We start from the raw sequence: 18149 nt of genomic DNA on the forward strand, positions 1-18149 counted from the left end.
GATATGATGAAATGTTAATGAAATTTAAGCGTATTTTTGTCCCACATGTGATGGAGGAATGGCCCTAAATAGTTTCAACTATGCAACAGGAAAAGAAAATAAATGTCAGAATGAAGTCATTTGATGCTCAACTACACAGGAGACAGAAAGAATCTTTACTTAAGACTTGATATCTGAAAGAAAGTTAATTTTGGCAGAAAATTAAATTTGCTGCTAAATATTCCTAATTGTGCAAGGAACAAAAATGCTTTACAGTACAATTTTCAATAGCGTTCATTAGAAACACATCTTTGCACGCTAATGGCTAACAGGAGGAATCTGCCCTTAAGAATAGATGACAGGAATAAATTTAATTCTGGCAGTAATTAAATTAATCATACATCAAAATGGTTTCACTAAATGAAGGAAATTAAACAATTTACTCACGATAACAGATTTCCAGTTGACGCAGATCTACGCACGCTAAAGGCTGACAGGAACAATTCTGACAAAAGTCAACACGTCTGAGAAAAATGATTGTTAATTTTGGATAATTAAGCAACTCAGTAGCTTTAATTATGCAAGGAAAAGGAAACATCTAAATGTTTCACACAGGATAAACGTTTAATGATGTGAATACATGCACGCTTACAGGAAGAATCCTTAAGGACGTCTTAAAGAAATGTACGTTAATTTAGGCGGGAAATTAAAAGAAGCCTAATAGTTTCGATTATTCAAGGGGGGGGGGGAGCAAAAATCTCAAGCACACGAGAAACGTTTATTTAATGCACACCTATGCAAGCTAACGTCTAATTATGGCATAAATAAATATAAATTTTGTCCGGATAGAAAGTACAGATGCACAGAATGATAATCTAGAAAAAAACCTAAGGCCTAGCCATTATAAATCTCAATACATGCTTTTAATTTTATGACCGTTGTACTGTCCAACCACAGATAGTATGGAATTTTCAAACGTCCAGATCAACGAATCTATGTGAATAAGGGGGGAAAGTAAAAATTTGATGCGCGTACACCGCTCATTTGAATGAGACTCTGCTTCTGCAAAAGCTGACATCGGTAAAAAATAATAAATTTATCCATTTCCGGCTGTAAACAGGGTTCATACTCAATTTGGATAAAAAAATTCCATGACTTTTCCAAGACTTTTTCATTACTTCAAAAAAATTTTCATGACCTTATTACACGAAGAGAATAGTACTATTTAATGTCAAACTTGCCTATTTTCGGAAATAGGCTTTAGAAAAACTTTTTAGTGAATGCCACTACCTCATTGGAGCACTTACTTGTGAATGAAAAAAAAAATAAGTGCACATAGCAGAAACTAATCAATTATTCTTGTTTGTATTTAGCATATAAATCCAAGTAAAGTAAAAATATAGTGAAATGTAATATACACTGTTTAAGTGTCTAAAACATATTTAATAAACAAGGCAGAGTAGTAATAATGGAAGAAAAATTGAGTGAGTCATTATTACTAAGTTTCCAATAATAAATTCACTTCATAAAAATATTGCCCTTTGGTGTTAATAGTGCACAACTCACCCATGTAACTTGACCGTATATTTGTTCATTAAAGTAAAGCCACGTTTTTCAGTAAATTCATTTTTCTAAACCAGATATTTCAGCTGGCCACACAATAATCAGTTTTGCGAGCTGTATATTGGGCATCACTGTTTAAGAATATTATAATTCCCCTATTTTCATGTCCTATTGCCTGACTAAAGTCTTCAATTTCTAAAGCCTTCAACATATTGAGATAAACTCTGATGAAATTATTAATGAATTTTTACAAGGTGTTGAAATGAACTCGCATGCAATTTAATTGCACTTTTTGAAGGAGCGTGGCAAAATCAAGAACGTGCATTTCTACTACTACAAAATATAAAATATAAGAAGTGCTAAAAATGATGGTGAATTCAAAATTAGTGATGCCTCAGTAGTAAAATCACATTATGAAAATAGGCGAGCGGCTGTTACAGAAGCAGATGAAATTGGATTCCAAAAATCGGATTTGTTTTTGAGATCGTTCAATTTACATGCAATATTACTAAATCACTCAATATTTTTAGCGCTTCATTAGCTATTGTTATTTTCTTACTACCCAAGACATTTTTCCATGACTTGAAATAAATTTCCATGACTTTTAATGAAAGTATTAATTTTCCATGACTTTTCCAGGTCTGAAATTCGTTTATTTTTTTTCCATGACTTTCCAGGATTTCCATGACCCGTACGAACCCTGTGTAAAACGGTGTTTGTCATTCCATACAATCCGTGGTCAGACAGTAAGCATAAATAAAGGAACACGATCTTTTTCAAAATAAAAAAAACAAAGATACAACTTAATATAGTCACATCCAAGAAAATGTTTCACTTACTTTCATGCATATCTAATTGTAAAAATCTCATCATAATGAATACATCAACACATTACTCATTACTACATTCTTCAAGCCATTTTTTAAACCACGCACGAGGTACAGGAAGAATCCTTGTCGCCAAGTCTGAGAATGATATCATTTAGCGCCAAAATATAGGGTTGCCTCCCGTTTATCTGTCAGGATCGTTCCTGCATTGACCGATTTCCTTTTTTTAATACTTTTTTATTTCTCCGAAGAAATTTTTTAGATTTTGTTTCTTCAATGTTATTTAATTATGTATAATTTCTTCGCAATTTCCGTTTGTACTCTTATTATTCTGTAAGAATTTTTACCGTTTTGAGGATACATGTTTGAAATATCATCCTCTGAAAATGAACTCCTTTGAACACAAGCTTAAATATTTGCATTTATTCTTTGATTTCATACTGTAGATATTTTATTATATTTTTAACTGAACAGATCTTTTGTGTTTGTTTGTGCGCTTGCATTTAATACCATTTAAAATGTCCAGTTCTGCGAGACCTGCACCACCCAAGCCCGTTCCAAAGCCTGGTAAGTTATCCGAAAAAGTTTTATCGTTTGTTTTGCTTCATTGAGGTTATTGAATTTTTTTTTCTTTGTTTCTATTAGGTCATGTGAAAGTTGTAAGAGCACTTTACAGATACAGTGCCCAACAGGTATCGTTACATTAATGTTCTTAAACGTAAACTATTGATTACTCTATTATTATCTACTTCTTGGGCAGGGCTCTTATTAGAAAAAGAAATGTGGGTGACGCAATCGCGCCCTCTATTGAAATTAGAATTACTTTTAAAAAAAATCTCAATATTCAATTTTCGAGACTCAACAAAATCTGGTGTAAATCCTGCTTCAAAAAATTTTTCAAATGTGATATCTTTTAAAAGTAACCTCTTCAAAATTTCCGGAAATTTTACATCTCCAGTTTTGCCATACCCAGGATGAAGACCTCTGATCTAGCTTATACTTTTTCAATGTTATATTATTTTAGGCTTTTGAAATAATGGTGTGTAAATTCTTTTTCGCAGAGCGATGAACTATCATTTGAAGAAGGGGACAACTTGTATATTATTGACACTAAAAGTGATGCTGGATGGTGGAAAGCTTCTTGCAATGGAGTTGTTGGTCTCATTCCTAGTAACTATGGTAAGCTTTGAGCATTTTTTGCTAACAAAAAAAATGTTGACAATGATGATTCCTATCTAATATTTGATTTAAAAGTGTATACACCTTAACCATAAACATTTTCTTGACTAATTCAATATAATTTCATATTTTTTCACATACAAAAGCTACGACCAACTACGAATCTAAGTGGGAAAGTCCACTTATTAGCCTTGTAGCCCGCCTTTGAATCCTTTCCAATACATTAATGTCCTTTTAAGATAAGGAGACCAAAACTGAACAGCATACTCCAAATGGGGTCTTACCACACTTCTATATAAGGGCAGAAGAACTTCTTTAGATTTGTTTGAAATAGATCTATTGATAAACCGAAGCATCTTATTGACTTTGTTGCTAGCAATGTTGCACTGTTTTTTAAATTTTAAATCCTGACTTATTAAGACCCCCAGATCAGTAACTTTGTCTGCCTGACTAATGACTGAACCTTGCAAATAATAACTTGTACACTTATTTCCATGCCCTAAATGTAGCACTTGACATTTCCCAACATTAACAGCCATACCCCATTTATCTGCCCACTCTGTAATATGATCTAGATCCTCTTGCAGCTGATTTGCTTGTTCTTCATTTTCTACAGTCCCCATAACTTTGACATCATCAGCAAAACAATTCATGTTCTCAGAAATAAGAAATAATTTAAAGCACCTAGAAGGAAAGTGGTTGACTGCTGAGAATAAAAAATTGGAGATAACTCTGGCAAATGGTAGTAGAAACAGTCGCCTGTTTTGCAACGAGACAGGGTAGTAATAGCCCTTTACACTGCCGTGTGCAGGTAAAGGGCAGTAACTGCAAATTTTTCATTTTCCATTTTTTTTCATTTTTGTTATCTATTGTACGTTACCTTTACTGTACAAGCTTGCTTATTTGGTTTCCGCTGAAAAAAGGAGCGAAAAAGAAGTCTAAATCCAACATTTCCCTATTGTTAGTATTGAATCCAAAACGCGTTTCTTCAAATATCTCGAAAACTCATTTCTGCAGATACTGCCGTTTACCTGCACACGGCAGTACAAGTGTGCCGCTTCACCCAGTTTCACAACCCCTGATGTAACTTAATGCTTTAAGAACTCGAATGGAGTATTATAGGTGAAAATTAGCGGTCGCCACTCGCCACGTGGCGATTAAAGTTGTAAAAGTGGCGATTAAAAATATTGTTATCGGTCGCCACCCCAATCGCCACCCCTGCCGAGTCAATCTCTACTAGGATTTCCAATGTATAATCACTTTTCCCCCCTGTTCAAAGCTTCCTTGCTTCTCCAAAGAAGCATTTCGTTTCCCCACTTCTTTTCCCCACCGCAACAGGGAGAAATTTAGCTGCAAGTGTGAACCGTCATTACTCATTAGCACTCTGCACTTTGAACTCTGACACGTGCCCCCTGCCTTGCGATGGCTGCTCAGCGATCACGCGATCACGCGGTGGAAAGCGCAAAATTGAAGATGAGTCGCCTAAAATTACATCATTTTTTGTGAAAAGGTAAGTGATCAATTTTTTTGCGTTAGATTTATTTATTTATTTCTTGTTTGTTGGAATTTAGACTTGGTACGCATTTTATGTTTTGCAGAGTAGAGTTATTTTACATTACTGAGATCGTTTCTTTAAAAAAAAATGTTTCAAAAAGAAATGCAAAATATTATTTTTGTTCCGAAATAAAAAGCAGCAAGGAACAATTTGTTTGAGGAAAAAAAACGAAAATCGTTTTTTCGATAAGCGATGGCGCTTTACGAAAATTGAAAATTTCGATCGCAGAAAAGGACGATTCTCATACGCTATAAATAAGTGAATTATGTAGTTTTGATTTCCATTCTGTTCGTATGATTTATTTATCTGCCAAACATGCTTATTTTTGAGTTTGGCACAAATTTTAAAAGCAACTGCATTTTAAAATGGCGGCACAGAAAAGAATGTTTACTCTTGCAAAACATCGTGCGCTAGTAAGCACATTTTTCCGGATATCGATTTTTTTGCACACCAATTTCTTTTTTTTAATTTTTATTTGATTTTTTAAAATCAATCTCAGTAAAAGTATTCTTTTTGGTGTGCTCAATGAATAATAAAATATAAAAAATCGGAGATGAGTTGCATCGACGTACGATCGATCTGCGGATGTCGCTTTTCATACGATGCATTATCATACGATTTGCCGAGCGATACAATAAATAAATTATATTTATACTGAAAATAACTTGGTATTTTTAATCAATATGCTTTGTACTGCTCACTAATTGGAAAATAAAAAGATAAATTGTAAGCGGAAAGTGGATGCTGTGCATGCTAAAGCTTGCTGCTCAAATATAGCAAAACGAAAATATTTCGCATTGCACGTGACATCGATGAAACTGAAAAAGCTGTAAATACTATATTATTAGTAAAAACCGTTTTATAATAAATTTAATCATTTAAAATAAAAAAAAATACAATTGAGGTTTCTTTTTCATAAATTGATTGTATTTGGGAATAATTTCGGAAAGTTTTTTTTTTTTTTTTTTTTTGATGCAAAATTTCGCAGGTACGTAAGATGTTTCAAATTCATAGGTGATATAGTTGCATAAAAATAAATAAATGTTTGCCGATGAAGAAATAAATATTAATTTTTTTGCAGATAAATTTAGCAAATTTTAATTTATTTTTTCTTTAAAACAATGCATAGTTAAAATTTAAACATTTAATTTATGAAATGTAATAATTTTTAATCCCTTGATGTTTGAAAGATCAGAGCCTACCCTAGGCCTAAATTAAAATTTTTGAGACGGGAAATTCTAAATTTATGGAATGATAAAATTTGAGTCTGAAGCACAAATGCAACTGTAAACCAGTTTTTATGGTGAAATGCAAGTGAAACGTAAATTTTGCATTTCAAATTTCATATCAAATGCAGTAGGAATGCAGTTCTGGTTTTTGGGTTTAGTACACCACATGCGTTTTCCTGTAAGACAGGGGTGCTCATCCCCCCCCCCCCCCCCCCAAGCTCAATGGCGCAAATTCCCCTCCAAAAAATTTCTAAACCCTCTTGTCCTTTTTATTTTTTATTTTCAGCCCACTTTTTATTTTATTTGTTAATTTTTAAATATTTTTATTTACTTTTTTATAGTTTTATTTATTTATTTATTTTTTAAATATATTTTGCTTATTTATTTAGTTTTATTTTTTTAAAAATATTTTTATTTTTTAAAAAATATTACTTATTTATTTATTTATTTTTAATTATTATTGTATTATTTATTAGAATAGTTCTGTGCTACGCGAATGAAATACACAGAAAAAAATAAATAATAATAAATAAATAAATAAAATTATAGCATTAACCAAATAATTTTTATAAAAAATAAAAAAAATAATTTAAAAAAAAAAAATCCCTCCAAAATTGTTGATGGCACAACGTGCGCCATAATCCCCCCCCCCCTGTGGGCACCCCTGCTGTAAGATAATATAAACTTGATTTTTTAGCAATCTTTGAAATAATGTTGGGAAGCTGTTCGTATTTGAATGGTTTTGATTAAATTTGCACTTTAATAAATCTCACAGATTGACACAGATTAGCTTTTAGTGCAAATGATTTATAATTTTAGACTTTTATTTATTTATTTATTTATTTTATGAAGCATTTGCATGATAAAATAGGGTGAGGTTTCATAATCAGTAGTATATTTCCACTAAAAAGAAAAAAGAACAACTTCAAAACTTCAGTTGAAAATTGCTTTAAAAAGTAAAAAATAATTTTATTCTAATATCATCCATACTACTTCTACACATAATTTTTAAAGTCTGCACATAAACCATAAATAAAATGATGTTTAACCATCTTTCAACAATATTTTTCAAAAAGAAAAATTGCATTCAAAATATAAACACAGCATTTATACATTAAAACTCCTCCTCTCGTCCCCCCGAATGGTAACAGGACCTTCTCGGTTTAATGGGGAGGAAGAAGAGCATTTATACATTACACAAATGTGGTTAGCAATGTAATGTAGGGCTCTCCAACCTACAGCCCGCGGGCCACATCCGGCCCGCGAGTTGGTTATCTCCGGCCCTCGGGAGGCTTGCAACTTGAAAAAACTTCTTTATTTCATAGCACTGCGTGACAAAAAAAAAAAGGCCTCTGACGCTATTGATTATGTAAAATTCCTTCCTGAATCCAAGCAAGACTACCATTTTTCCTCATCACCCACCCTTTTTAGGAGATAGCGTGACCCCCTCTTTTTTTTTTCATTTTTTAGGTTTTTTTTAACCATTATTTTCATTTAGAGCGTAAGTAAACATTATGTTAAGCGTTTACATTCTTCTCAGGAGCTATAGTGGTGAAAAGTTGCAAAACATGAATATTTGTTACAAGGAGAGAGATTCATGGGGGCATTATCTCATTAAATATTTTGAAAATTATCAATTATGATCTTGTTTTTCTAAATTTTTTTCAGTTTTCTCACTCATTCTTCAGTGTAAAATCAGATTACGCGCTTCACTTCTATGAGCCTTATGTCAGAAAAAAAAATCGTAAAAATCTTTTTTAAAAATCTTGGATGCCTCGCATCTTTCATATGAGTCGAATCGCAGATCTTTAGTAAAGGAATATCCATTATTAATTTAATTCATTCAAGTTAGATTCATAGATATATTTAGTATTAAAAATAAAATTAGTATGCTTAATATACATTGATACTGCATTATATGGTACTTAATTTTGTTATTTTTCTTAATTATATCTGTGAACATAAGTTGAATTTTAAATAAAAATAACGAGAGAAGTTTCTTAAATGAAGATCTGAGATGCAACTCGCATGCGATATGAGACTTTTAGATGTTCTAAAACTTTTTTACACTGAATTTTTTTCGGACATGAGGTTCATGAATGAGGCTTATACTCTGGTTTTGCACTGAAAAATAAATGAAAAAACTGTGAGGAAGAAAAACAGAAAAGCAATCGTTTTTGATGATTTTTTAAATATTTTCGAGAGGAATACCCCTGTTATAGACTCCCTCTTTTACGCCAATGTCCATGCATTGAGCTTTTCACCACTCTAGCTTCTCAAAAGCATGTTAACGCTCAATATAAAGCTTACTTCCGATCTAAATAAAAAATAGTGACTAAGAAACTGACGAAAAACTTCAAAAAGAAAATATAAATATAAATAAAATAAATAAATTAAAAAAAAAAAAAACAGGAGCGCTATCTTCAAAAGGTGGCGGGTGATGAGTGGATATGGTGGTTAGTATATTCGTATTCAAGGAGTTATTTCTAATATGAGTCAGCAAGAATGATGTCAGAAGCATTTTGTGAGGACTTTTTTTTTAAAACCACGCAATGTAATTTATTTGTTTTTAACATATTTAAAGAAAAAGAAGTTCAGAAAACCTCAAAAATCGCCACTGAGTGCTTCATTGAAAAAAAAAGTTTGTGTGTTTGGGGGTGGGGGGATTTCTGATATGTTGGACCGCTTCATCTTCAAAAATTTACAATGTGGCCCTTGAGTAATAAAGGTTGGAGACTCCTGATGTAATGTATGCAAATGTCATTGAACAACTTGGATCCATCAAAGATTAAAATTTATATTAAATTAAATTGTAGTTACGTATGGTTCTATCTATTGTCTGCGCCAACTTCAAAAATTGTTTACTTTTTAGAGAAATTTTCAGCTGAAGCTTTGAAGTCTTTTTTTTTCCCAAAAATATTTTCACACATAATACAGATTATTAAACCTTTTTTTATTAACCATAGGGTTTTTTTGTCCTAATGTAGGAGTCTTGTGACAACTGCTGCTTCTAATAAGCCACCAGCTGTATCAGAATCTGATGCTAATGATGCCCTTTCCACTGATGCTTGTGGTAGTCTAGATTCTCAGAGTCTCTCCTCTGCTGCTAATGATGATGCTCGCTCAGCTGACTTTTATAGTAAAACTGACCCTAGTCTGGATTCTGAGCCCGTAGTTGTCTCTATTGATAATGATGCCTGCTCAGCTGACTTTTAAAATTATACTGACTCTAGTCTGCATTCTGAGCCAGTAGTTGTCTCTATTGCTAATAATGTCCGCTCAGTTGACTTATGTGGTTATACTGACTCTAGTCTGGATTCTGAGCCAATAGTACACCAGATTGATAGCATTTATCATCACCCTACCACCTCCAAGCCCAAGGGCACTGTATCATCAGAAAGGAAAAGATATTTCCGAGAGGAATGGAAAGTAGTGAAAGATGATGAGGAAGCAACTAAAGATAGACTACGTAATTTAGTGATAGATTCATCAGATCCGTGGGCTATGTGGTGCAAAGTGTGTACCCAATGGGCCCCTACAGTTGGTCCTAAATTCTGTACAAATTTTGTTAAGAACTGTTTGCCATTCAAACCACCTCGTCCAAAGAAAGAGACTGTAAACAGTCATTTCTCCAGTGCTGCTCATGCTAAGTGTTTAGAAAAAGCTAATAATGTAATTGAAAAATCATCCACAGAACCTTCTATTTACCAACAATTAATTCAGATAGATGAACATACCCTAAAAAAGATGACCTGCTTGATGAGAATTGTTTTTTATTTTGCTATGAAAGATAGGCCTGCAGTTGAATTTTCTTCTGAATGTGCAATGCAAAAGTTAAATGGTGTGGATTTGGGTACCACATACCACAATAGAATATCTTTTACCGTGCTTTTGCAATATGTTGCTAAATCTTTACAGAATAATGTTATCAAAGCATTGAACCAAGCAAAATATCTAGCGGTTATGACAGATGGCAGCAGCACGAAGAAAAGTACCGAATATGAAGCCATTATTGTTCGCCATGTCGATAGAAAGTACCGAAAAGAAAGTGATGCAAAAATTACAAATTCTTTTGTAGGTTTGTGTGAAGTTGAAAATGGAGATGCTATCGGCTTGTGTAACATAATTTCGAAACGTCTTCAGGAGGCTGGCATACTGGAGTGGGGAAAAAAACTCGTCTGCTTAACAGTGGATGGAGCCTCTGTAAATGTTGGGAAGCACAATGGTTTGGTGAAATTAATGGATTCTCCTGTACATATTCATTGTTTTAACCATGTATTGGACTTGTGTTTAAAGGACGCTGTTAAAGGCAATGTAGCTGCCAACAAAGCTATGACTCTTCTAAAGACTATTAGTAGTTTTTACCGAACAAGTCCCAAGTTAACTAGGGAGCTATTCCGTGCTGGTAAAGCCTTGAACTTAAATCTTTTGAGTTTTAAAGCAGTGTGCGAAACAAGGTGGAGTGATTCTTTGGAAAGCTGCACATCAGCAGTTTTAAGAAATTATGCTGCTGTTGTTCAGCATTTAATTGACATTACCTCTCAACATACTCTCAGCAAGTATACAAGTAATGTTAAAGCCACTGCAAAGGGATTGCTATGTGAACTCACAACATATGAAGTTGTAGAGTTCTTTCATGGCTTTTCAGATTTCATCTCTGTATTTGCTCAAACCTCTAAATACTTAGAAAAAGCAGACATAAATATTTTTGATGCAACAGAGTGTATCAAAACACTTAAAATAAGTCTAGTTGACTTTGGTTCCTTTGGAGAGTTAAAGGCAAGTACACAAAAGAACTTACTCACATTTTTAACTAGTGTTGACGACACGGAAATGATGTTCAAAAACATTGAATTGAAAAGACAAAAGGGGAAAAGGCTTCATCAGACCGAGGACAGCTTTAAAGAACTGTGCTTAAAAGCATCCTCATCTATCGAAAGACGTTTCTCTGAAACTAATGAAGAATCGGTAATTGTTCGGACTGCACAAATCTTAAACACGGCTTATTTTCCAGCAAAAATTTCCAGTGACTTTGGAGAAATTGAAGTATGTGATTTTTCAAATTTATTTAATATTCCTATTGACAGAGCATTGCTAGAGTGGAGAGAGTTGAGGAACATCATGTCGGAACATTTCAGACCAGAAATTACGTTATGTGAATTATTAGTCAAGTTGAAAACAGAAGCATTTAAAAATTTGCACTATCTATCAGAAATCTTAGAAATTATTTTGACCATTCCTGCCAGTAATGCAGAAGTAGAACGAGTTTGGAGCAGTGTAAGCCATACTTTAGAGGACAGAGCATTATCGATGGGTCAAAAAACCCTTGAATACAGACTTAAAATCAAAAGGTCAAAAGTATCGCTTGATAATTTTGATCCTACCAATGCTGTGAAATTATGGTGGTCAGACACCGTCAGAAGCAGACGGCCCAACTTTACAAAATAAGTACACCTAATCATTTCTTTTAAAAATTAAATTGTCCTGTATCCTAAATCATGCTTTTAAAAGAAATTAACAAGTACTTTTCATATTTTGTAATTTTTTAAAACATTAGTAAAATTAATTTAATACAAATCAAATTTAAAAATGTTTTTGTTTAAAGCATTTTCAATATAAGTAATTGAAATTTATCATTATGTAATAATATTGTATATAATGTGCTAAAAATAAACAATTAACATCCAGTTTCCTGTTTTTAGCATTATTACGTATTCTCCTTTTTAATTTTCATGTTTGTCAACTAAAAATTATCAATACAAACTGTATTCTTTTAGTCAAAAAAACAAACATATATATAGATAGATATGCTTTTTATAAAATATAAAATATTATGTATAGAGTATGAAACTTAGTCTTAATCTTATTTGTGACACAAATTAATTAAAAATAGCTATTTATTATTTAGGTTTTGGTGGAACAATTACTTAGATTTTTTTTTATGTTGAGTTGATTATAATAATCACATTGTACCTCATCATTAAACTCAAAGCTGAAATTCTAATTCAATTAAATTTTGAATATTATTTTTATTCTAGCAAATTTTGCATTTCCTCTTTTTAACTTTTTCGTTAAGCACATGCTAATAATTGACGTCGACAATGTTTTAGTTTAATTGTTATTTGAAATACACTAAAACTTTGCAAATGGGGGTGGGGAGAGTGGATGATGAAATTGTAATGCTGATGAACATTTTCAGTCATCAATCTTATTCAACAATTACTAGTTAATAATACTCTAGTACTATAAGTATGAATAATTAAATTTTATATGTTTTGGAAACCATAGATTCATTTAAATCAAGTTTATAATGCGTGAATGTTCAAAAAATTCATTCTTTCTTAAAATTTCATACAAAAAGAAACATGTGCAAGATTTTAATGTCTGTTTCCGCCCGGTTACAAATTAAATGCATTTTGCATATATCTTCTGTGATATGCTCATGAATAGTTGGCAGGTTATAGATTTAGAGAGAAAAATGTTTAATGTTTTGTGATGATAGTTTTTTTTCGTTATAGTTGCCATTTTAAAAAGTGGCTATTAACTGGAAAAAAGTGGCCACTAATAAAATTGAGTCTACCGGCCACTGGCTACTAACCAAATTTCCCAGTTTTCACCTATATGGAGTATTTTAAAACTTTAAAATATTGATCAGATTCTTGAGTTTTACATCTTGTTAGTTGGAAATTATATTTATATGAAAGTTAAAAGTACATTTAAAGAGTATTTTTGCAGAATATTTCAAAACTCTGTCTGGTTTTATTAAATACAATAGTTAAGTTTTATTTTAATCCAATTTATAGTTGAAGAAAGTACAGAGGAAGTTCTTCATCCATTACATGAAGCTGCAAAGCGTGGAAATCTTGCTTTCTTGTCGGAATGTATCCAAAATAAGGTAATATTTGATTATGAAAAAAAAATGTAGAGAATGTTTGCAATTTTGTAAGATTTTTCTTTAAAAAATACTTTCAGGATTATTTTGCATAAAATATCTGTGTTAGGTTAGGGATTCACTTATTAATCTGCCAATTTTCACAGTTTAAATGGCCGGGTTTTTGAAAATTAAAATTACTTTCAATGTGCCCAGATTTAGAAGCTGTGGTGAATGAGTTCATTAATAATAATTGAATATAATTTTCTACAACTAAAGGTAACATGTCATTATCTTAATTAATAATAATATAGAATTAAGGAAAATTAAAATATTGAACTTAAACGTATTTACTGAATTAATTAATGTATGCATTATTAATGAAAAAAGATAAGCAGGAGGTTATGAAAAAGTTACGTCAGGGGTGCCCGCTCCCCTAAGGGCAAGAGCACCCCCCCCCCCAAGAAAAAAATACCCCTTAAAACAGCTCCCCCCCTCCTAATTTTTGGTTTTTTACAAGTCCCTTAGCAAGGCTCTATCTAGCATTGAATATGTTTTTATTTTATATGGATGCTATTGAGGAAAATATTCATTACTTTAAGAAATAATGTTTGGCTGTATGTAGTCCAGTTATATTATACAAAAAAAAGGGGCTAAAACCACAAAGCATGATGTAGTTCTGATTTTTTAATATGTTGTTTGGGACAGCTAGGGTAGTGTAAATCTAAGTTTGCAGTTTTCAAAAACCTGTGCTCGCTGCGTAATTCTTGAAAAACTGCGAAATTTTCAGACTTTTTTTAGTTTTTCCTTTGTAACTCCTAAACTATCCATCTTTTAATGCTAAATGTGAATACTTGTTTTAAAGCACATTAAATTTTGAATAATTTAAGCTCAAGTGGCGCTCTGTGCAGCCTATAGTTTAGGAGATATCTTACTTCAAAAATTGGACGTTTCTGTCAAAAAAAAATGCTTCAATCCCATTTTTTAGGCCAAATATCGACATAAATTCCTACTCAATAAGAAAAAAAATTGGATATTATTTACAGAAAATTTAATTGGCTATCATTGAAGCCGAAAACGAAGTCTGTAGATTCAATAGTTCTTTTCCAATCACAAAACAAACAAATAATCGGAAAATTCGATTTTTTAAAAGAAATGAGACAAAACACTTCTCAAGACAATATAGAAGATCCTATTGTAAAAAGGAGGGCAAAGAATGATGTAATACGACTCTAGTGTGTGTTTATATAAGTTATCTGTGTTAGGGAAACATGCCAGTTATGAAGAAGAAAAAAATAGGTCTATAGTTGACAGAGCCTTATGCAGGTAACGCAAATGTTCCTTCCCCTGCATATCTATATATTTCACACTGGTGAATTTTCGGCCGCATTCGGTTTTTCAATTGGAAAGTAACCTACCAAGTTTTATTTTGAATAGAGAATAATTTTGATATCCGACAAATTTGTAATGAGATTCAGTTATCCAAAGACGAGTGAGTAGAGAAACAAAAGAAAAAATCAAAATAAGAGAGTTTACTTATTTTTTTTGCAAAAGAAAATGAAACTGCAGGTTCATCACATTAAACGTAAGGACAGTTCTCAAAAGGTGGGAACAAAAAAGTTAACTTTGAGCAATTTCAAAAATTTTCGAATTTGACATCAATTTTGCTTTTATTCTATAGTATGCATACCTAGAACACAATATATGAACATGAAAAGACAGCAGGTATTTGTAAAAATTGTTAATTAGCAAATTAAATCAGCAGTCTGTAGGTAACAGATTTTGGACATTGTTGTCCTGTAGATAACGGATTTTGGACATTTACAATTTTTGGATATTAAACATCATAACGTAAGTTTCACCATTTTTGACAATTGTTAATCTGATTTTTAACTTTTCCAATGAAAATTTTATTTACCACTTTTTAAATTTTGCAATTTAATAATAAAGAGGATATTAATGAAATACTTGAATGGCTATACATTCTGCTCCTTACATATAATAAAGTTTTGGAATGATTTTGAAGAAATTGATGCAAGGTTAAAAAAAAAGCTTCAAATTAAAAATAATACAATTGTAAAAAGTGACATCAGTTTTAATAATGAATATTTTTTCTAATGTCATAAGAATTAAAATGATGTCTAAAAAAATTATTGAAGAGAGAAATTCGTATTTCTATTTGGAGGTTGTTAAATTATGTTTCCAAAAGAAAGAAGAGAAAAAGAATTCTAAAATAATAAAAGCGGGGGGAAAAAAATGCTAGCGCAGGTGATAAAGTCGCCAAAACTGGTACAGCTGACGATATACTACATTTGTCAAATTGGAATTCCCCTCTGGTAACCTTTAGCTTATTGTATACTGTGTTGTCGCCAACGGAGGTTTGCTTGGCAATTTTAGCGTAAAATGGTTTTTGGTTCGATCATAACCAGCCATGTTTCTACTGTAATTTATGTAATGTTCAATGTGTAACATATTAATTATGCAAAATACCAATGGATTACAGAAGATAACATTATAATAACGTTTTTTATTGAGGTTAGAAGACAGTAGATCATCAAAAATTATGAATTAATGGACAGAATTATCGGTGTCAAGATCGTAACGCCATTTGGACATCTCACATGTACATTTAAAAAAAATTATTTTTCTTCTAAGATACTGCATAAAAGCTTATGAAAACACTTTTAAACAATTAAAATTGATTCTGAGGCTCGATAAACACCTTTAAAATGAAAACATCATATACTTAGTTCTCAAAAAATAGCATTGTAAAGATCGTAAATTTTGGACATGCATCAAATTTCAAACTTGCTATTTTCTGAAATCGTTTACAAAGTGAATAATCTGTCTTTACTTTTGTTATTTGTGCAAAATATTAACAAAAAATTATTCAGTGTAAAATTCATACCTATAAATTTTTTTTTTTAAACGTATGGAAATAATTAAAAAAAAATTTTCTTTAATGGTACATTTGCTCAGTTAACGTTTTGGTATGTCCAAAATTGCGCCTTTTAGCAAAGAAAATATTTTTTTAAGGGCATTTAAAGAGCATTTTTTCATAATTTATGTCAATTCTTGTCTCTATACAGTATTATAATTTAACTCAAAAAGGTTTGAGTTAATTAAAATGAAAGTTATTTGGTGTTGAAGCTTCAAAGTTGAGGTCTGTGTTTGCTCCCACCTTTTGAGAACTGTCCGTAAAGCTTCAGCGGGAAAACTAGAATGAAAAAGGTACACTCCCTGCACACTTTAAGTGCAATATTTTCAAATAACCATACTTATTTAAAAAATCATTCGAGCAGAAAGAAGAGAAAATAGGGATAAACCTGGAAATATTAACCAAAATGCTTCCATTTTTTTGCTAGCAGGTCTCGATTTCCACCAAAAAATGCTCGCTTATATTTGCAACAGATCTGAAAGAGAGAATGTGTTCAAAGGATTTTTTGTGCACACTGTAAGAAATAATGTTTAACTTTATTGGATAACTGTTATGACCCTGGGACATTTGTACAGTAAAACCTGTTAAGTTGACCACCTTTGAAAGTTGACCACCTGTATATGTTGACCACTTTTGTCAGGAACGGAATTAGTCCTATCTTGTATGATGAAGGAAAACCTCTGTAACTTGACCACCTGTCTATCTTGACCACTAATGTACCCCAAATTTGGTTTAGAATATTGTAAAAAACCCTTTGTAAGCTGACCACTTGGTTTATTTTTTAAATCTTAATGTAGCAAATTATTTTATATTATTATTTATTTTATAGCTTTCCAAGAATATTTTCAATGCCAGATCAGCATTTTGCCAACTGAATAAAATAGCAGCATAACTAAACCTCCTTGTGAGTTTAACCACATGGCAAAACTACTAAGAACCCTTTTATTCTCCAAACTTGTTTTTCTTTTCTTCTATTTGAGATTGCTTTTTGTACTCTCCGTTCAATGAAAACATGTGTCAGTAGAAAAGTACAAAGTATTTTTTTCTAGTTGTAATATTTTGTGACAACACTGGAATTGTGCTAGAGTAAAAGTTACTTGCATTGCAGTATTTCTGGTGCAAAGTATTAAGAAATAGGACATTTTCATTTTCAACTGCCTTTTAGAACTATGAAAGTCCAGCTTGTTGCTCTTTGTGTTATAGTTTTACATAAAATGGCTTCAAAAAGAAAGTTGAACTTAAGATTGATAAAAATTATGAAATATTAAAACTAATTGAAAAGGGAGAAATCCAGAGAAAATTAGCTGACACATATGGAATTTAAAACTAGTGTCTAGTAAGTGCGCCAAACTTCAATAAGGAGTTATTTTGTTGAAAAGTAGATCATCATGGTTATAAATGTATTTAATGTCAATGAGAAAAAAAAAAAAAAAAGCGAAAAATTTGTTATTTTTGATTAGCTATGAATTTTTATGAACTATTAATATCAAATAACTGTTTAAAAACAATGATTTATTTATTTATTTTTTTTGATCAATTTACTGAAATTTTAAATTTACATGACACATTATACGTCATTGCGTCATTTTGAGAAAGTAACCATAAAATATTTGAATAACATTTTAAATTATTGTTTCAAAGTAATGTTAAACAATGAAAGTGAGTTGAACGGAAAGAGTAAGTGTCAATTAGTCAAAAAATGAATACATGGTGCAAGAAATGACAAAAAAAAAAAAATAATAATAATAATAATCACTACCCCCTTTATAAGTTGACCACCTGTCTAAGTTGACCTTCTAAGTACTGCACCGCAAGTGGTCAACGTACACAGGTTTCACTGTACTGTCTTTGGGTATACCAGAACGACTGCGCGCAAAAAACAATATGATTATATTTGACTTCTCAACATCAGAATGCCCCAGTAGAAGCGGTTTTCCAAATCATGCTATAAACGACATGTTCCCTAAGTTTGGAGTTGAAGGCATTGAAAAAAAAGAGAAAAACAACA

At 31.6% G+C, this 18149-nt stretch overlaps 1 protein-coding gene across 1 annotated transcript in view; it reads left to right on the top strand.

Moving 5' to 3' along the window:
- Positions 1-2607: 2607 nt before the first annotated feature.
- The window catches only part of LOC129216230 (osteoclast-stimulating factor 1-like), a 30788-nt gene continuing 15246 nt past the window's right edge, over positions 2608-18149 (top strand). Inside the window, exons 1-4 of the mRNA XM_054850427.1 lie at positions 2608-2936; positions 3015-3061; positions 3431-3548; positions 13136-13227. Coding sequence (XP_054706402.1) covers positions 2888-2936; positions 3015-3061; positions 3431-3548; positions 13136-13227 — 306 coding nt within the window. The 5' untranslated portion in view covers positions 2608-2887. The remainder of the gene's footprint in view (positions 2937-3014; positions 3062-3430; positions 3549-13135; positions 13228-18149) is intronic.

The sequence above is a fragment of the Uloborus diversus genome, chromosome 2, assembly GCF_026930045.1.
Source record: "Uloborus diversus isolate 005 chromosome 2, Udiv.v.3.1, whole genome shotgun sequence".
Taxonomy (NCBI): Eukaryota; Metazoa; Arthropoda; class Arachnida; order Araneae; family Uloboridae; genus Uloborus; species Uloborus diversus.